Source organism: Notamacropus eugenii, chromosome 1, assembly GCF_028372415.1.
Source record: "Notamacropus eugenii isolate mMacEug1 chromosome 1, mMacEug1.pri_v2, whole genome shotgun sequence".
NCBI lineage: Eukaryota > Metazoa > Chordata > Mammalia > Diprotodontia > Macropodidae > Notamacropus > Notamacropus eugenii.
In genome coordinates this window covers 344,125,383-344,146,797 of record NC_092872.1, presented here as the reverse complement: position 1 = coordinate 344,146,797, position 21,415 = coordinate 344,125,383, and the positions used below count along the sequence as shown (strand labels likewise).

The 21,415-nt window shown below is 36.3% G+C and overlaps 1 protein-coding gene across 4 annotated transcripts in view; it reads left to right on the top strand.

The window, feature by feature from the left end:
• P4HA2 (prolyl 4-hydroxylase subunit alpha 2) overlaps positions 1–3,142 on the top strand; it is a 93,872-nt gene extending 90,730 nt beyond the window's left edge. For 3 of the 4 annotated variants that reach the window (XM_072629986.1, XM_072629985.1, XM_072629982.1), the window contains one exon: positions 1,334–3,142. In XM_072629986.1, coding sequence (XP_072486087.1) covers positions 1,334–1,440 — 107 coding nt within the window. In that variant the 3' untranslated portion in view covers positions 1,441–3,142. The remainder of the gene's footprint in view (positions 1–1,333) is intronic. The other variant, XM_072629987.1, reaches the window with a different exon arrangement.
• The last annotated feature ends 18,273 nt before the right edge of the window (positions 3,143–21,415 follow it).

Here is a 21,415-nt window from a genome sequence, read left to right as displayed (position 1 = left end):
GTCATAGTAATGGAGTCAAAGACTACAGACAAGTCTTCCTTCTAAGGCCTTTTTCCAAAGGATCTAAATAAAGTGAGAGTCTAGAAATGGCAGAATTTTGCTAAGTGCAGGACATAAGGTCTATGGAGTCTTGAGGGGCTCCAGAACATTTCTTTGATCATCAAACAGGGTGTGATGAAGATAAAGAGAATAGACACATAGTAGATGCCTAAAAAATGTTTATTGACTGACTATTAGTTTTGGAGTCAGGTTGAACTGGGTTCAAATCCTGCCTAGCCACTTACTATCTGGGTGATCTTGAGAAAGTTGTTTGACTTTCCTGAACCTCAGTTTCCTTACCTGTAAAATGTGGGAAATAATATACAACAGAACTCAATTCATAGGCTTATTATAAGGATCAAATGAGTTAATGTACCTAAAATTTGATGTAAAATTCTTCTTGACACCTTCCTGAATTGCCTTTTTGGGCTCCCGTCTTGTCTAGGAATCAGAGATGTTTGTTCAATGACAGGTAGACATGGTAGTGGTGAGTGTTCTGAGGGAGGCATGAAGAGGCACTTCTGTTTTATAAATGCTAATAAGTCCCTGAGATGGGCTGCAGACCTTGGGAAGGAACTGGGAATTTAGAAGGAGTGTTTTGAGGGGTGGAGCCAAGATGGCAGAATAGAAAGACACATATACTCTAGTGCTTCCCCCACAGTCCACAAAATACCTGTAAAAATGACTCTCAACAAATTGTAGAGCAGCAAAAGCCACAGAACAACAGAGTAAAAGAGATTTCCAGCCAAAAGTAACCCAGAAGGCCGACAGGAAAGGTCTATCCCACAGGATGCTGAGTGGAGCAGAGCCCAGCCCTGGCTGGGTGGCTTGGGGAAGAACAGGACTGGAACAGGCCTCTGGGCAGAATCCCCAGCAGGGAGGGTCTCAGATCCCTCAACCCATAAGCAACAAAGAAAGCTTCAAGGGTCAGTGTGGGAGGGCTTTCCCAGCTGGGTGAAAAGGGAGTGAGGTCTCCCCAGCACTGGCCCCAGGTGGTGGCAGAGGCAGTGGCAGCAGCAGCAGCAGCAGTGGGAAGCAGGTGGCTACAGTGGCCACAGAAGCAGCCTGGGTCCATTGCCCCAGCAACTCAGCTTAAAGCCCCTGAGGGAATTGAGCAGCTGATCTGAATCTCATCCCTGAGTATGATACTGGGGGGGAAGAGAAGCACTAGGACCATCCTCTTTACAAAGGATTCAGAGTAACTAGCTGGGAAAATGCCCCAAAAAGGGGAAAAAAAATAAGACCACAGAAGGTTACTTTCTTGATGAACAGGTATCTTCTTCCATCCTTTCAGATGAGGAAGAACAATACACACTGTCAGAGGAAGTCAAGACTTCTGCCTCCAGTACCTCCAAAATGAATATGAAATGGACTCAGACCATAGAAGAGCTTGAAAAGTGAGTCAGCAGCTTGCTAAAGGAGAACCAAAAAAATGTTGAGAAAAAGAACAACTTTTAAAAATAGGCTACCTCAATTGGGAAAAAAGGTCCAAAAAGCCAATGAGGAAAAGAAGGCTTTAAAAAGCAGAATTAGTCAAATGGAAAAGGAGTTTCAAAAGCTCAATGAACAAAATAGTTCTTTAAAAATTAGAGCTGAGTTCAGGGAAGCTAATGATTATACAATAAATCGAGAAGTTAGAAAACAAAACCAAAAGATTGAAAAAATAGAAGATAATGTGAAACATCTCATTGGAAAAGCAATTGACCTGGGAAATAGATCCAGAAGAGACAATTTAAAAATTGTGGGACTACCTGAAAGCCATGATCAAAAAAAGAGCCTAGAAATTATTCTTCATGAAATTATCAAGGAAAACTTCCCTGATATCCTAGAACCAGAGGGCAAAATAAATATCTAAAGAACCCACTGATCATCTCCTGAAAGAGACCTGAAAAGAGAAACTCCTAGGAATGTTGTGGTCAAATTTTGGAGTTCCCAGGTTAAGGAGAAAATATTGGGAGCAGCTAGAAAAAAACATTTTGAGTATTGTGGAAATACAATCAGGATAACATAGCATCTGGCAGCTTCTACCTTAAGGGATCAAAGGACTTGGAATAGAATATTCCAGAAGTCAAAGGAACTAGGATTAAAACCAAGAATCACCTACTCAGCAAAACTGAGTATAACACTTCAAGGGAAAAAATAGTCATCCAATGATAAAGAGGACTTTCAAGCATTCATGATGAAAAGACCAGAAGTGAATAGAAAATTTGACTTTCAAACACAAGAATCAAGAGAAACATGAAAAGGTAAACAGGAAAGAGATATCATAAAGGACTTTCTAATGCTATTTAGAACTGTTTACATTCCTACATGAAAAGATAATGTTTGTAACTCTTGAGACTTTTCTCAGTATTTGGGTAGGTAGAGGGATTACACACACACACACACACACACACACACACACACACACACACACACTGAGTACAGGTTGAGTTGAATCAGAAGAGATGATATTCATAACAAAATAAAATTAAGGGGTTAGAGAGGAAAATATTGGGAGGAGAAAGGGAGAAATGGAATGGGGCAGACTATCACCCATAAAAGAGATAAGAAAATTTTTTTCAATGGAGAAGAAAAGGGAGGAGGTGAGAGGGGAAAAGTGAAGCTTACTCTCTTCACATATGGCTTAAGGAGGGAATAACATGCTCACTAAATTTGATATGAAAATCTATCTTACACTACAGTAAAGTAGGGGAGAAGAGGACAAATGGAATGAGGGGGATGATAGAAGGGAGAGCAAATGGGAGAAGGGAGTAACTAGAAGCAAACACTTTTGGGAAGGGACAAGATCAAATGAGAGAATAGAAGAAAAGGGGGGACAGTAGGATGGAGGACAATATAGTTAGTCTTACACAACATGACTATTATGGAAGTCTTTTGCAAAACGACATACATGTAGCCTATACTGAATTGCTTGCCTTCTCAGTGGGGATGAGTGGGGAGGGAGGAAGGGAGAGAAGCTGGAATTCAAAGCATTAGAAATGAATGTTGAGAATTGTTATTGCATGTAACTGGGAAATAAGAAATACAGGTAATGGGGTATAGAAATATTTCTTGCCCTACAAGAAAAGAGAGGAGATGGGGATAAGGAAAAGGTGGGGTGAGATAGAAGGAAGGGCACATTGAGGGAAGGGGTAATCAGAATGGAAGGTGTTATGGGATGGGGGGAGGGGAAAGACGGGGAGAAAAATTGGTACTCAAAATTTTGTGGAAAAGAGTGTCGAAATCTAAAAACAAATAAATAAAACTATTAAACAAAAAGAGAATGAGTGTTTTTTTCCTCTACTCCCAAAGGGAAAAGTCCAGATAAGCCTTCTGTGGAAGTACTTTAATGTTTCTACAATGCTGCCCCAAAGGAAAATCCTTAAAAGGAGTGCTCAAAGACAGCCTAAATGTCTTTACAAAACTTGTTCCATTTGTCAGAGAGTTTTTCAAAGTCAACAGGTGACTAACCATTGTTGGTTCTCTTTGACTCTATTCTAAGCTGAAATGTTTAGATGGGAATAATCTAGGTTAATAAAAAATGTTTCTGGTGAGCTTATGCCTAAAATACAGAGTACATAAATTTTTTTTTATACCTATGTATACATCTCTGTGAAGGTACACCTCTGTGAAGGAGAAAACTCACAGTTATGAACATCTCTGACTGCTGTCTTATAGAGAGAGATACTAAACTAAAAACCCACCAAGGACTCAGAGGGTCTGAGACTTAGCAAGATGCCCTTTTGGCAGAGAGGTATTGGACTAGGAAGAGACAGAAATTTTCAGAAATAGTCATTGTCCTGATGTGTTTCTCTTGATTCTTATCTACTTTTTTTTTTTTAAACAAGGGGGACTTCTATTGGGAAAGGTTGTTAGTGGGTTAGTGGGGAGTGATGGACATGTACAAAAAATAAAGAAAAAGGAAAGAAAGTACACCAACAAACATTTTTAAAGCATCCAGATGAAAACAAAGACAAGCTTATATTCAAAAGATTCAAATAAAAAGAGTGGCTTTGTTATTACCTTGTTAAATTTAATATATACCTTTAAAAAACAGACTAACAGAAGGACATGAATTTGTCTAAAATTCTCTTTTTTTGCACTTTTTATGTTGAAGTATTTGTTAATGGTTATTAAATTTATAATTAAAAAAGAAAAAAATTAAATAAGAAAGATTCTAACTCTGGAGGGCTTTGTGGATCCAGACAGCCTGAGACAGGCTTTCCCAGTAGGATGATACCACTTGAGGAATTGTACCTAAACTCTCTACAAGAGTTTAGACTATGGTGCTGGATTAGGGACTACCAAGAAGAATGACCTTAATGACTCTCATTGAAAACATATCTCAAAATTCTGTCATGTAACGTGCTCATCCTTCATTGCCAAAGAAGACCATGCCATCAGAGAAATAATGACATGACTTGCACTTGTCTTTCTTGTGAGTGAGGGAGGGCTGTGCAGGTCACCAGCCTCACTTCTCCACCAGAGCCATCTGAATCCAGTGACCAGATACTCATCAGGATGACTGGAGATGACCTGGGATGAGGCACTTCGGGAATTGGTGTTAAGTGACTTGCCCAAGGTCACAGAGTTAGTGAGTGTCAAGTGTCTGAGGTGAGATTTGAACTCAGGTCCTCCTGACTCCTGCACTGGTGCTCTGTCCACACATGACATATAGGACTGCAAAAGCTGGTTCTTCTTTTCTTTCTTCTTTTTTGTACTCATAGCATTACAGATCTAGAGCTGGAGGTGAGCTCGGCAGCCATCTAATCCTATCCTCTTATTTTGCAAATGAGGAAACTGAGACCCAGGGAGGTTAAATGACTTGTTTAAGGTCATATAGGTGGAAGTGCCTGGAGATAGAATTTAAATCCCAATCCTCTAACTCCAGAGCTGGTATTCTTTCCATTATACCATGCTTGAAGGATGACTTTCTGCTCATTGCCCATTACTGCCCTTCATACACTATTTGTTTTAACCAAACTGGCCTGTTGCTTGCTCTTTGTATATCTCTGAGCCTTTGCCTAGTTTGTTCCTCATACCTGGAATACCCTCTCTTCTCAGCTCTGCTTCTTAGAATCTCTAGCATTTTTCCAAGCACAGCTTAGAAGACACCTACATGATTTATGCATCCCTCTAGTTGTTAGTCCTCTTTAAATCTTAAAATTAATTTGTATTTCTTTATCTATGTATGTGTTTATCCCTAGTAGACTGACAATGCCTTGAGAAGAGGGGCTGGTTTATTTTTATCTTTTTATTTTCACTCCCTAATACAATGACACACACATAGTGCTTACTTAATATTTGAACAAGCATTTATTAAGAGTCTACCATGTGTCAGGCATTGTGCTATGTGTTGGGGATACAAATGCAAAAATGAAAACAGTTCTTAACTTCAAGGAGCCTAGGTTCTGTCAAGGGAGACAATGTGTGTATACATAAATACATTCATATATCTGTCCATCCATCTATAATCAACACATTCATATGTGTGTGTGTATGTGTGTGCATGTGCATGTATGTGATACATGCGAAGCAAATAGAAGATAACCTTGAATAGGATAACACAAGTAGCTGAAGGCACCAACAACAGTTCTCCTGTAGAAGGTGGCACTTGAGTCGAGATTTAAAGTAAGCTTTATACTTGAAGAGATAGAGTTGAGGAGTGAGAGGATTCTAGGAATGGCAGAACGACCAATGCAATGTTGCAGAGATGAGAATCACTCTACAGCAGTCACTAAAACAGTTATTCAGCACTGGGAGATGAATGATCATTTGTGAGGAATAGAGAGTAGATCAGTGTGGTTTGACCAAAGAACTCATAGAGGAAAATAATATACAAGTAGATTGAAGAGGTCAAGGTAAAAAGAACTTTAAATATAAATTAGAAGAATTTATATTTAATTCTAGAGCTGATAGAGAGCCACTGGAGTTTATTGTGTGTGTGTGTGTGTGTAATGTATGTATATGTGTGTGTGTGTGTGTGTGTGTGTGAAGTGGTGATAAGAACAGCGACTAGCTCAGATTTGTGTTTAGGAATTCCACTCGGGCAGTTACAAAGAGATTGTAGAAAATAAAAAGCTTGAGGAAGGAAAACCAGTTAGGAAACTATGGAAATAGAGAGATGATGAGTACCTAAATTAGAGTAGTGGTAATGTCAGTGGAGAGAAGACAAGTTTGAGAAATATTGTGGAAACAAAAACTATAAGATGTGGTAACTAATTAGATACATGGGGTGAGTGATACTGAGAAGCTGAGCAAGACACTGACTATGCAAATCTGAGTGACTGGAAGGACTGGTGGTGCCCTTGTCAGCTAATGTTCGATAGGTTTTGGAGAAAAGATAATGAATTTTGTTTTGAACAACTGGAATAACTTGAAGTAGTGATCAATGTCTGAAAAAAAAAACCAGGAAACAAGTAATCATTTATTTTCTGATCAACTCTTCCTTGGTCTAAAAGTCAAGGATATTTGATCAACAAGACTCAGAATAATTAATTGTTATTTAATTTTTGCTTTGTTTTGAGATGAATAAAAATCCCATGAAACAGAGTTTCTGGGTAATTAATTATCATTTTATTAATTAGGCTAGTTAATAATCAATAAATTGATAGTCAGTGGTTTCTCTTGGTAACCAAAGATGCCAATGGAAACTCTGAAATGTCTTAAATACCTTTTCAAAGAGAATTTCCTACCAAGTAAAAATCAGCCTTGATTAGTGGATATTTAATGAAGAGATGGACTAAAAGTTTTCAGCTCCTTCTAATAAGAATGTGTCTTAATCATGAAACTCAGCAACCTGGGCAGGGAGAAGCCATCTCTATCTGGACCTCTCTCACTAGTTTTCTCCTTCATGAGCTGGTAATCCTGAACTCTACTGGAGGGCATCAAGGACACGGATTTCTTCCCTCAGAGTAAGAGCTCATTCAGACTGGATTCTGTTTATACTCTAAATAGAAATTAAGTCTTCTGGTTGAATGGGGTCCTGCCCCAAATTGATGAACAAGTACTTTGAGGACTAGGACAATCTCAGCAGTCAGCCATGACCTTCAGAGTTTGATTGACCTTGACAGGAGTTTGGCCTTTATGGAAAATAGAATGAAAAAGAGTGGGTCATAATTAATAACGAGTTATTAATAGAGTAGTATAATATTAATTCTCTCTGATTTGAGTGTGGTTTTTGTTATGGAGCCCTGGCTTTATGGGTTTTTAGGAAAAGGAAATAGAAATACCTGTAAAGGAATTACCAAAAGGTAAGAAAACCTCTTAGTCCTGATGAATCCACGGAAGAGTGTTATCAAACATTTAAAGAACAAATACCTATTATTCTCAAAAATTGAGAAAGAGAGCTCTCTACTAGACTTCTTTTATGTGGCAAATATTGCCTTAATACCTAAACTTGGGAAGGATAAAACACAGGAGAACTATAGATCAATGTCATTAATAAATGTCAGTTCTAAAATTTTAAATAAAATCCTGTCAAACAGATTATAGCAACTTATCTAAGAGTTAGTTCACTATGACCAAGTTGCATAACAGTAATGTTAGCTAGCACTTATATAGTACTTTTAAGTTTTGCCAAATGTTTTATAAATATTATCTCAATTTATCATCACAACCTGAGAGTTAGGTGCTGTTATTTCCCCCATTTTATAGATGGGGAAACTGAAGTAGACAGAGGTAAAATGGCTTGTCCAGAGTCACATAGTGATTATCTGCAGCTTGGTTTTAACTTAGGTCTTTTTGACTCCAGATCCAGAGTTTTATACACTTTGCCACACAGCTGAATTTATAGCAAGGATGTGAGGATGGTTCAACATTGGGAAAACAAGCAATGCTATTAATCTTATTGAAAACACCCAAAACCATATGATTGTCTCAAAACATGGAGAAAAATTTTTTAGTAAAGTACCACACTCATTTATTCTAACCCCCCCCACCATAATATAGTGATTGATGGTCCTTTATAAAATACCATAAATAATATATATGAATAGAATATCAAAAATAAAAAATATCTATCTAAAGCAAGCATCATGTGCAAGCCTTACACCAGAAATAGGTTCCTTGAAAAACAGAATAAACTAAAGAGAAATTAATGATTCCATGAGACAGCAAATATGCAAAATAATATTGTGCACCGTCCATTGACAATGTTCAGGACATTGTCCATGTCCAGAAATGTATGTCTCATTTCGGATTCCACTTTTAAGAAATAGTAGCATGTTTTATCATCACTCCTCTGGAATCATGAATAGCAGTCAACTGACACAATTTTTCCAGAAAAAAAATGTTAATATGATTGTCATATTAGTGTTCATGTCAAATGATTATAGTTCCCAGGTCAAGAGGAAGGAAGCAAGGTGGTAGATGGTGTGGCTACATGGTGACAGGGTAGATGGCAAGAAAAAAGCCAGAGTGGGGAGGTGGATGGAGTATGAATTGAAGCAAGATATTGACTATGGAAAGAAATATATGGATGGAGTGATATAGATGAATTGAAGGAACCTCAAAGAATGATAGATTGCCAAATTGTGGTGGCAAAGAGAGGATCTGGAAGTGTCAGCAAGGAAAAAGGAACATGCTCCCTTCTTCCCCTCCTCTTCACTCAGAATGTTAGAACTATGAGAGAAGGAACCTCTAGCACTGGGAGGGTGGTCTAGGTTGCGGTGTCTTCTGGAGAGGGATAGATGAAAGTGTTCAAGAAGACAGAAAGAATGTGAAATAAAAACATCTAGGATGAAAGGAGACTGCATTGGGGTTTCTTGAGAGTAGAACTGGAAGGAGAGAACAGAAGAGGAAAGGATTATAGCGTGATAGGGTTTAGCAGGATAGAGTGAAAATGTGGGAGAATAAGCCTGAGAAGGAGGTTTTCTCCTTATAGATGGTGACTCTGCATCTCACAGAGCAGGAGAACCGGAGGATGAAAAACTCCAGCCATAGCACTAGGGAAATACTCATTGACTCGACTTTGGGAGTCTGAAGCTAAAGGCAGCATGGACTTTAGGCTGAGTGTCAGTTACAAGTGTGGTTCTCCAATTCCCAGGCCACAGACTTCAAGAACTCTGCGTTCTTTTTGAGCACATGCTCACAGTTTCAGTTTGTCCAGGGCAACACCACCCAAGTTTGCAAGCTTGGAACCATCTCTAGTTCCTCCTTTCCCTTGCCCCCACCTACACTCAACTGTGAAATTGTGATGATTCTGCTCCCACAAAATTTCTGCATCTTTTCTTTTTGTTCCGTTTACCAAGCCACAACCCTAGGTCCTGTCTTTATCACACTTCTCAGGTGCTCTCCCCTCCTTCCAAAGTGACATTCCTAAAGCAAGGACTGACTCTAAAATCAGTTCACTTTCTCGTTCACCCAATCTTCCTAACTACAGTTATAGGTACAGCTATAGTTATAGATACAGCCAGCTCTATCCACTACATCTAGGAGTGTGCAGAGTCAGCTTGCGAGAACTGATTGGTAAATTTTCCTTGTGAGCATTTACACTCCAGATATCAACAGATGCTACAAGTCAGGGCTTGATTTACTATTTTTGTTTATTCTCTTACTTAAGGAAGGAATAGAGAAATATTAATAATGAATATTAACTTAAAAGTGTGCCACACATACTGTTTTTTCAGAGAATTGCTTGTTAAGCATTTGCTAGTGTATCCCCGACGCCATTTGACTTCTGAATTGTAATCAACACAAATAGCTAAACAAATAAACATACAAGGTAAGAAATAAATTTACTCATATTATACCTCACAGTTTAACAAATAAAATGTGAGAAATTGTCATTATACAAGTTACTCATATACCTTCATATTTGACATATTTTATTGTTATTAAGATGAATATTTCTGTTTCCTTAGATTTTTTGTCAATATATATAGAAATGAAGTTAAATTAAGTGGTTTAGCTTACATCCCACAACTCTTAATATTTTTTCATCCTGTCAGTTTTAATTGTGTTAGGTTTACTGGGCATATAATCAGATCATCTTTAATTCGAGATCATTTAACTTCTTTGCTAATACTTATTCTTCTAATTTCTTTTTCAAAGGATATTGCCAATATGTCTGTAGCTAAGTCAATTAGAAGTGTTAAAAGGGGATCTTTTTCATACTTGTTTCTAATATTTTACCATTGTTTATAACATTAGTTTGTGGCTTTGAATAGAAACTTCAAAATTATGTTAAGGAATATCTTCACAATTCTATGACTAATTTTTTATAGCATAAGTGAATATTAACTTTTATCAAACGCTTTATTTTCATTTGTAGCCATCATTTGCTTAAGACTTTTTAAAAAAACCTATATATTATTCATTTATCCTTAACATTCTTTTAAAAAAATTTGGGTTCCAAATTCTCACCATCCCAAACCTTCCCACAACCACTGAAAAGTCAAGCAGTATGAAATCAATTATATGTGTGAAATCATGCAAAACTTATTTCCGTATTAGTCATATCATAAAAAAGCAAGAAAAATAAAAGTGAAAATACTATACTGTACTCTAATTTGCATTTAGAGTCAACCAGTTCTCTCTCTGGAAGTGGATAGCACTTTTTCATCATGAGTCCTTTGGAATTGTCTTGAATCATTGTATTGATCTGAGTAGCTAAATCTTTCACAACTGATCTTTACAATATTGCTGTTACTGTGTACAAAGCTCTCCTAGCTTGGTTCACTTCACTTTGCACTAATTCATATAGGTCTTCCCACATTTTTCTGGAACCACCCTTTTCATCATTTCTTATAACACAATAATACTCTGTAACGGGACGAGTTAGAGCCGACCCCCATCCATTTTCAGGACACCACACTGAGAGCCTGCTTAGATAACCTAGGGGCTTGTCAGTAGGGGTGGAACTAGATGGATTCAGGAGGAAGGGTCTCGTCCTTGTTTGCAACGTGGCAGTTCTTTGTCCTGGCTCCAGATGTCCAGTGGAGAAGACACCCATATAAGGAAAGGTGATAGGTGATAGGTTCAATGTAAAAGGTGATAGGTGATAGGTTCTACGTAGGGCTTAGGAATGTACTTAGGAATGTACGTAGGTAAAACTATAAATGTATGTGCTTTAGAGGAATAAAACGGAGTCTTCACCATCTTTGTCTCCCGCCCCATTTCATTACTCACGAGATCAAGGCCTCTTGCTGGACAAGAGCCTTGGGTCGGGGTTAGGGGCTCCCGTAAGTGGTCTAGGGGACCCCAACAATACTCCATCACAATCATATGCCATAACTTATTCGGCCATTCCCCAATTGGTGGATATCACCTCAATATCCAATTCTTTGCCTCCACAAAAAGAGCTGCTATAAATATTTTTGTACATACAGATCCTTTTCCTTTTTCTTTGATCTCTTTGACTGCTAGAGGTATTGCCAGGTAGCCCTTTGGGCATAGTTCCAAAGTGTACTCTAGAATGTTTTGATCAGTTCCATAACTCCATCAATAATTCATTAGTATACTTATTTTCCTTGATCCCTTTCAATATTTGTCACTTCTGATAGGTGTGAAGTGATACCTCAAAGTAATTTTAATTTGCCTATCTAATCTCATCAGTTGTGATTTAGAGCATTTTTTCCATGTGACTATAAATAGCTTTGATTTCTTCTGAAAATTACTTGTTCATATCCCTTAACAATTTGTTAATTGACAAATGGTTCTTATTTTTATAAACTTGACTCAGTTCCCTATGTATCTGAGAAAAGAGGCATTCATCTGAGAAACTTGCTGTAAATTTTTTGACATTAATTCATTTTTTAAGACATCTTTTTTTCAAAATGTAGTTTCTTTAATTATCTCTTTCAATTAGGTCTATTTTTCCTTTTGCTTTATCTGAGATCATGATTGCTATACCTGCCTTTTTTACTTCAACTGAAATATAATAGATTCTGCTTCATCTGCTTATATGAATTCTGTGCATATCTTTCCATTTCAAGTGTGTCTCTTGTAAACAACATGTAGTTGCATTCTAGTTTCTATTCCATTCTGTTATCTGCTTCCATTTTATGGGTGAGCTCATCCTATTCACATTCACAGCTATGATTATGAACCATGTTTTTACCTTCATCCCATTTTCTTCTCTCTATCCTTCTCTTTCTTTTTATTCTACTCCCCCCTCAAAAGTCTGTTTTATTCCTGATCACTGCCCTTTTATTATGTCCTCCCTTTTTTTATTCCTTTCACCTCCTATTTCCCTACTAGATAAATTCTATTTCTACACACAGCTGTGTGTGTGTGTACATATATATATTCTTCCATCTTTGAACAAATCCCTCAGAGATATTAATATTCTATTATATTAATAACCAATTATTAATTTGTGATCTACCCTTTTCCTCCTATTTTTGTTAAGACCTAACTTGTGAAAAGGTCAGTGAGCTTCTGAAGGTCATGGCTTAGTGATGAGTCACCCCTACCCTCCAATACAGTTGCTTATTAACTATATTGGGTGGGACACCACCCAAATGGGAAAACTAATTTCTCTTTAGAGTATAAATAGAATCCAGTCTGGGTGAAATCATTGCTTGGTGAAGGAATCCCTGTCCTTGACCCCCTTCATTTCTCCAGCTCATGAAGGAGAAAATCAATCAGAGTGGTCTGGATGGTGATGGATTCTTTTGCTGGAGGCAGCTGAGTCTCATGATCAAGTCACATTCTCAGCAGGAAGAGCTGAATACTTTTAGCTCACCTCCTCATTAAACATCCACCAACCAGAGTTAAGTTTCATTTGTCAAGGGAGTTCCCAGTCAAGAGCTACACATATGATTTAAGGCATTTCAGAGTCTGCTTTGGCATCTTTGGTTACCAAGAGAAACCACTAACCATCAATTTATTGATTGTTTAATTAATTGATAGATTATTATCTAGAAACTCAATATCTTAGGGGTTTTCATTCATGACATTCCAATGAGAGTGAGGTTCAAGCATTACCTGCCACTCTTCTCCATTTTCCCCATCCAGTGTAAAAGCTTTTCCCTGCATTCCTCTTTTATGTGAGAAAAATTTTCCCATTCTATCTCTCCCTTCTCCCAGTGCATACCTCTTTGTTAGTTTTGGCAATCCTTCCAATATAAATGACTCACATCCATTACTTTTTCCTATGTTAACCACTTTTAACTGCCCTAGTATTGATAAAGTTCTTAGGAGTTACATGCATTATCTTCTCATATAGGAAGGTAAGCAGTTTAACTTCATTGAATTTCTTAAGATTACTCCTTCATGTTTACCTTGCTATGCTCTTGTTGAGTCTTATGTTTGAATGTAAAGTTTTCTATTTGGCTCTTGTCTTTTCATCAAGAGTACTTAAAAGTCCTCTATTTCATTAGATATCCAATTATTCCCCTGAAGGATTATGCTCAGTTTTGTTAGGTTATTTATTCTTGGTTGTAATCCTAGTTCTTTTGCCTTTTGGAATATCATATTCCAAGCCCTCTGCTCCTTCAAGGTGGAAACTGCTAAATCTCATGTGATCTTGACTATGGTTCCATGATATTTTATTGTTTCCTTCTGGCTTCTTGCAATAATTTCTCCTTGTCCTGGGAGCTTTGGAATTTGACTACAAATGCCTGGGAGTTTTTGGATTTCTTTTGGGAGGTGTTCTGTGGATTCTTTTAATTTCTCTTTTACCCTCTGGATCTAAGATATTGGGACAATTCTTCTTGATAAGTTCTTAAAATATAATATTTAGGCTCTTTTTTTTGATTGTGGCTTTCAAGTAGTCTAATAATTCTTAAATTATATCTCCTCAATCTGTTTTCCAGGTAAGTTGGTTTTCTGATAGGATATTTCACATTTTCTTCTATTTTTTCGTTCTTTGGATTTTGTTTGATTGCTTGATGTCTCTTGGAGTCATAAACTTTCACTTGCCCAGTTCTAATTCTTAAGGAATTCTTTTCTTTAGTGAATTTTTGTGCCTCTTTTACCAGTAGGCCAATTCTGCTTTTCAAGGTGTTAACTTCTTCAGTAATTTTTTGTGTCTCTTCTCATTTTTTTTATCAGTTTTTCTTCTACCACTTTTATCTCTCTCTTTGGAATGAAAAAATAGAAGAAAGTTTTAAATGTCCCATCAGAGGAGGCATTATAAATATGCATAATCATACAAAAAATTTCCTCATTACTCATGTCTAAAAATGAAAAAATAAAATAAAATATGCTTCAAGAAATGATTCTTAAACAATGCCTACACAAAAGAAAAAAATTAAATGGTAGCACACTACATCAGTGATAATGACAATATTGTTGCCACAGTATTCATAGAAAATTAGTAGACAAAAATATCTAGATTACTAAGAAAAAGAAAAGCTGAAAGACTTGAGTCTGCATTTAAAATACCAAGTTTTCTTGGAACAAAAGCATATATATGAAGAGAAAAGAAAAAAAGAAAGAGTAGAGCAGAAGTTAAGTAAATAATCGAAATGTTGAAAAGGCTAACACAATAAGCAATTTTGGTCATTTGATCAATTTGATCAAAATTGATCATTGTATTAGCCTTTTTAACACTTCAATTCTTTTAAACCTCTTCTCTAATTTTTGTTTTTTCTGGGTATTTTAGTGTAACTCAACTCTTTCAGTATTTCTCTTTTTTTTGTCTATTAATTATTTAACATACATATTTATAAATGGTTTTGTTTCTCTTGCCTCTTCAATAGATGAAGAAGGGAGAGAATTTGGAACTGAAAAGAAAATTGAATTTTAGAAAATCACTTTGTTATTTTTTGTGTGTGAGGCAATTGGGGTTGTCACTTACCCAGGGTCACACATTCTGAGATCAGATTTGAACTCAGATCCTCCTAACTCCAGAGCTAGTGCTCTATCCACTGCACTGCCTAGCTACCCTTGCTTTGTTACTATTAAGAAAATTCAAGCAATCATTATAGAGTTCCTCTTTGTCATCTATTTCATACTTCAAAACTTTTCTTTACACAAGAATTTCTCAAGCTTTTTGATCTCAGTACCTCTTCACATTCTGAAAAATTATTAAGTACTCCAAAAAGCTTTTGTTTATGAGGGTTATAGCTTTTGATATTTAGTATAGTACAAATTAAAACTAATAAATTATTAAAAATTTTATAAATTTGTCTAAAATAACAACAAACCCGTGACATGTTAAGATATGTAACATTTTCAAAGAAAAACAACAACATATATTTTCCCAAACCAAAAAACATGAGTAAGAAGACTGGTAATGTTTTACATTTTGTAAATCTTTTTCATGTCTGGCTTAATAGAAGATAGCTGGCTTCTCCTGAGTGCTTCAGCACAGTCTGTCATCTGTTGTCTGGTTGAAAAATATGAAGAAAATTTGGCCTTACACAAATAAATATTTTTATAACCTTTTCAGATAATTGTGGACAACCTTTGATACTAGACCAAAACCTGGCAAGTGATAGTTTCTTGAAATTTAGTTGCAATTATAGAATTTGAAATCAGATCAATTAACTTTTCATAACTTTACATCAGAGTCCATTTGCTGATCCTACACTTTGAATGGATCTTTTTAGGCGCAGAAAATATTGGTTCACTGAATTATTCAAATCATACAAATACTTACATGTTTTATAATTTGATGTAAAAATCATGTGTGAGTTACAAGTCCCTTACCCAAAAGTTTAGAAAAATAAAGAGGCTTCTCGAGGTAAGAACAGAAAGTGTTTTATTCAGTTCTCACAAGAAAGGGGCATCCCTCCACCAGGACAGGACTAATGGAAGGAGGCAGCTTACACAGGACAAACATCATCACATAATATCCTAACGCAAAGAATCCCACCCCCCACTATCCCACCTCTCCAGTGGCTGGGAGGTGGGCTTACTGTCTAAGCATGAAAAACTAGACAAGACCCAGGAAATCAGGTAACTGGAATTCACCTATCCAAACACACTTCCTTATCTAATACCTAACTAACTGCTGATGTAGCTATTCTACAACTAAAGTAAAAGGGAGGGGAGGGGAGAAGAGGGAGCTTAGTTGATGTGGCAATAGTATCAAATAAAGAGAGATTTGATTAACATCCAAGTTATATCCTTATTTGATAAAATACCAGTGCTCAGGTAGCACTAACACAGAGAGAAGGAAGGGGAAGGGCCCTAACTGCTCACAAGCTCTGGATGCCTAAAAATCAGGCATCCAGGGAGAGAGGCCTTATGGAAAAGAAATTTATTTATCCCATGTTAAAGAAAACACAATATTCTCCATATTTTTATTATGAGAAGTCTTCACAATGTTCTCATTTCACTCAATCATATTCCTTAATAGCATCAACAATCTAATCAGAAGTTTTCTAAGTATTGGGAAACTGTCAAGTTTTTTGATATGCTTCCAAAATTCCCATTTTTGCTCAAAAGCTTGAATTGTATTACTGGCATCAAATACTAATGATTATTTTCCTTGAAGTAACAGGCTTACTTCATTCATTTTTTAATTTTTCTTTTAATGTTCTGCAATCACTACCACAAAACTTAGATTTTTTTCCCCCCTACTTACCCTCCCCACCCCCCTCCTTCCCCAAGATGGTATACAATTCTATATAGGATCTACACATACTTTCCTATTGAATACGTACATGTTCACTATAGTCATGCTGCGTGAATGAACTAAAATAAATGGAAGAAATCATATAACAAATCAAAACATAATACACACACACACACACACACACACACACACACACACACACACACACACTAAAATGATCTGCTACAAATGAATTCCATAGCTCTTTCTCTGAGGGTGGAAGGCATTTTGCCTTAGAAGACCATTGGGAATTTTTTTTTAAGTTCTTGCGTTGTTATGAAGTTCCAAGTCTACCAGAAAAAACTTTCACACCCTGTGGTCATTGCTGTGCACAAAGTTCTCCTGGTTCTGCTACTTTCGATCAGCATCAGATCCTATAAGTCCTTCCAGGTCTCGCTGAAGTCTTCTTGTTCATCATTTCTTATGGAGTAATAGTACTCCATTACATTCATATACCATAATTTATTCAGCCATTCCCCAATTGATGGGCATCCCCTTGATTTCCAATTTTTGGCAACTACAAAGAGTGCTGCTATAAATATTTTTGTACATGTGGGACCCTTTCCCATCTTTATGATCTCTTGGGGATACAGTCTTGGAAACAATATTGCTGGGTCAAAGGGTATGCACATTTTTGTAGCCCTTTGGGCATAGTTCCAAACCACTCTCCAGAATGGTTGGATGAGCCCACAGATCCACCAACAATGAATTAGTGTTCCAACTCTCCTATATCCTCTCCAACATTTATCATTTTCCTGTTCTGTCATGTTTGCCAATCTAATAGGTGTGACGTGGTACCTCAGAGTTGTTTTGATTTGCATCTCTCTAATCAAAAGTGATTTAGAGCATTTTTTCATATGATTATAGATATCTTTAATTTCTTCCTCTGAAAATTGCCTGTTCATATCCTTTGACCATTTATCAATGGGGGAATGACTTGTATTGTACATTTGACTGAGTTCTCTATATATTCCAGAAATGAGGCCTTTATCCCTGAGATTAGCTGTAAAAATTCTTTCCCAATTTACTACATCCCTCCGAATTTTGATTGCATTGGGTTTGGTTGTGCAAAACCTTTTCAGTATGATGTAATCAAAATTATCTATCTTGCATTCATAATGCTTTCTATTTCTTCTTCAGTCAAAAATTCTTCCCTTCTCCATAAATCTGATAAATACACTATTTCTTGCTCCTCCAGTTTGTCCATAGTACCAATCTTTATACCCAGATCGTGCACCCATTTGGACTTTATCTTGTGTATGGTGTTAGACATGGATCTATGCCTAGTTTCCACCACATTGCTATCCAGTTTTCCCAGCAACTTTTGTCGAATAGTGAGTTCTTATCCCAGAAGCTGGGGTCCTTGGATTTATCAAACAGGAGGTTGCTATAGTCCTTGCCTACTGTGTCTTGAGTGACTAGTATATTCCACCTGTCTACCCTTCTGTTTCTTAGCCAGAACCAAGTGGTTTTGATAATTGCTGCTTTATAGTACAATTTGAGGTCTGGTAGTGTTAGGCCACCTTCCCAAGCATTTCTTTTCATTAGTCCCTTTGATATTCTGGACCTTTTGTTCTTCCAAATGAATTTTGATATTATTTTATCCAGCTCTAGAAAATAATTATCTGATAGTTTAATTGGTATGGTATTAAATAAGTAAATTAATTTAGGTAGAATTGTCATTTTTATTATATTAGCTTGGCCTATCCATGAGCAACTGATGTTTTTCCACTTACTTAAATCTGACTTTATTTGTGCAAAAAGTGTCTTGTAATTGTGTTCATATAATTCCTGGGTTTGTTTTGGCAGGTAAACTCCCAAGTATTTTATAGTGTCTATCCTAGTTTTAAATGGGATTTCTCTTTCTATCTCTTGCTGTTGGGCTTTGTTGCTAATATATAGGAATGCAGAAGATTTGTGTGGGTTTATTTTGTAACCTGCAACTTTGCCAAAATTGTTTATAATTTCAAGTAATTTTTTACTTGAATGTCTGGGATTCTCTAAGTATATCATCATATCATCTGCAAAGAGTGATAACTTACTTTTGTCTTTGGCTATTCTTATTCCTTCAATTTCTTTACCTTGTCTAATTGCTACAGCTAACATTTCTAGTACCATATTGAATAATAGTGGTGATAGTGGACATCCTTGTTTCACCCCTGATCTTATTGGAAATGTGTTTAGCTTATCTCCATTGCATATAATGATTGCTGAAGGTTTTAGATAGATACTGCTTATTATTTAATGGAAAGTTCCCTTTATTTATGTTCTCCAGTGTTTTTAATAGGAATGGGTGCTGCATTTGTCAAAAGCTTTTTCTGCATCTATTGAGATAATCATGTGGTTTTTGTTAGCTTTGTTGTTGATATGATTGATCATGCTCCTAGTTTTCCTAATATTGAACCAGCCCTGCATTCCTGGTATGAATCCTACCTGATAATAATGTATTATTCTCCTGATAAGATGCTGTATTCGTTTTGCTAAAATCTTATTTAAAATTTTTGCATCTATATTCATTAGGGAAATTCGTCTATAATTTTCTTTCTCTGTTTTGTCTGTTCCTGGTTTAGTTATCAAAACCATATTTGTATCATAGAAAGAATTTGGGAGGACTCCTTCTTCCCCAATTTTCAAAAATAGTCTACATAGTAGTGGAATTAACTGTTCTTTAAAAGTTTGGTAGAATTCACTTGTAAATCCATCTGGCCCTGGAGATTCTTTTCCTAGGGAGTTCATTGATGGCTTGCTCAGTTTCTTTTTCTGAGATGGGGTTGTTTAAGTATTCAACTTCCTCTTCTGTTAATCTGGGAAATTTGTATTTTTTAAAATACTCATCCATCTCATTTATATTATTGAATTTGTGGGCATAAAGTTGGGCAAAGTAATTTCTAATTATTGTTTTAATTTCCTCCTCATTGGAGGTTTGTTCACCTTTCATTTTTGTTATTACTAATTTGATTTTCTTCTTTCTTTTTTTAATCAAATTGACCAAAAGTTTATCAATTTTATTAGTTTTTTCATAAAACCAACTATTGGTTTTATTTATTAATTCAATAGTTTTCTTAATTTCAATTTTATTAATCTCTCCTTTGGTTTTCAGTATTTCTAATTTGGTATTTACTTGGGGATTTTCAATTTGTTCTTTTTCTAGCTTTTTCAGCTGCATGCCCAAGTCATTGATCTTCTCTTTCTCTATTTTATTTATGCAGGCATTCAAAGATATAAAACTTCCCCTAATAACTGCTTTTGCAGTATCCCATAAGATTTGGTAGGTTGTCTCATTATTGTCATTCTCTTGAATGAAGTTGTTGATTGTTTCTATGATTTCTTCTTTAACTCACTCCTTTAGGATTACGTTATTTAGTTTCTAATTGATTTTTGGTTTATCTTTCCATGGCCTTTTATTACACATAATTTTTATTGCATTAAGATCTGAGAAGGATGCATTGATTATCTCTGCCTTTCTGTACTGGATTGTGAGGTTTTTATGTCCCAGTACATGGTCAGTTTTTGTATATGTGCCATGTACCCCTGAGAAAAAGGTATATTCCTTTCTATTCCCATTCAGTTTTCTCCAGAGATCTATCATATCTACCTTATCCAGAGTTTTATTTACACCTTTAATCTCTTTCTTGTTTATTTTGAGGTTAGATTTATCAAATTCAGAGAGGGGGAGGCTGAGGTCCCACACTAGTATAGTTTTGCTGTCAATTTCTTCCTTCAACTCCCCCAACCTCTCCTCTACAAATCTGGATGCTATACCACTTGGAGCATACATGTTTAGTAATGATATTGTTTCATTGTCTATGATGCCTTTCAGCAAGATATAGTTTCCATCCTTATCCCTTTTGATTAGATCTATTTCTGCTTTTGCTTTGACATTAGGATTGCTACTCCTGCTTTTCTTACATCAGCTGAAGCACAGTATATTCTGCTCCAACCTTTGACCTTTATCCTGTTTGTATCCCCCTGTTTCAAATGTGTTTCTTATAAGCAACATATTGTTGGATTATGGCTTTTAATCTGTTCTGCTATCTGTCTCCATTTTATGGGAGAGTTCATTCCATTCACATTCACAGTTATGATTGCAGTCTGTGTATTTCCCTCCATCCTCTTTCCTATCATTTGTGCTTTTAGCTCTCCTGTCTCCCTTCCCCTCCTCAATAGTTTTCACTTTTCACCACCACCTCCTGCAGCCTTCCCTTCCGTTAGCCCCCCTCCCTTTTACTCCCTGCACCCTTACTCTTTCTTCCCTCCCTTTTAGCTTCCCTCCCCTTTCTTCCCCCTTTCCCTTCTAATGCCTATAGAGATAGTTAGGATTATATACTTAAGTTTATTGTTCCCTCCTTGAACCAAATCAGATGAGAGTACCTCTCAAACAATGCTCATCACCCTCCCCTCTTTCCCTCTTCTATAATTTTGTACTTCTTCCTGTGATGTAATTTACTATTTTCTGCTTCCTCCTTTTCACACCTCCTATTACAATCCCTTCACATACTTAAATCATATTTTTAACATGACATCATTTACTTTATACCTGTTCCCTCTATGTATATCCCTTTTATATTTCATAATAGATGCACAATTCTCAAGATTAACACGTATCATCTTCCCTTATAGGGAGGTAAGCAGTTTGCCCAAATTGAGTAACAAGTTTCCCCCTCCCCCTCATTTACCTTTTTATGTCTCTGTTGAGACCTGAGTTTGAAGATCAAATTTTCTATTAAGTTCTGACGTTTTTGTCAGGAAGATCTGAAAATCCCTTACTTTGTTGAATGACCATCTCCTTGCCCAAAATGTTATGCTGAACTTTGCTGGATAGTTGATTCTTGGTTGTAGTCCCAACTCCTTTGCCTTACAGAATATTGGATTCCAATTCCTTCA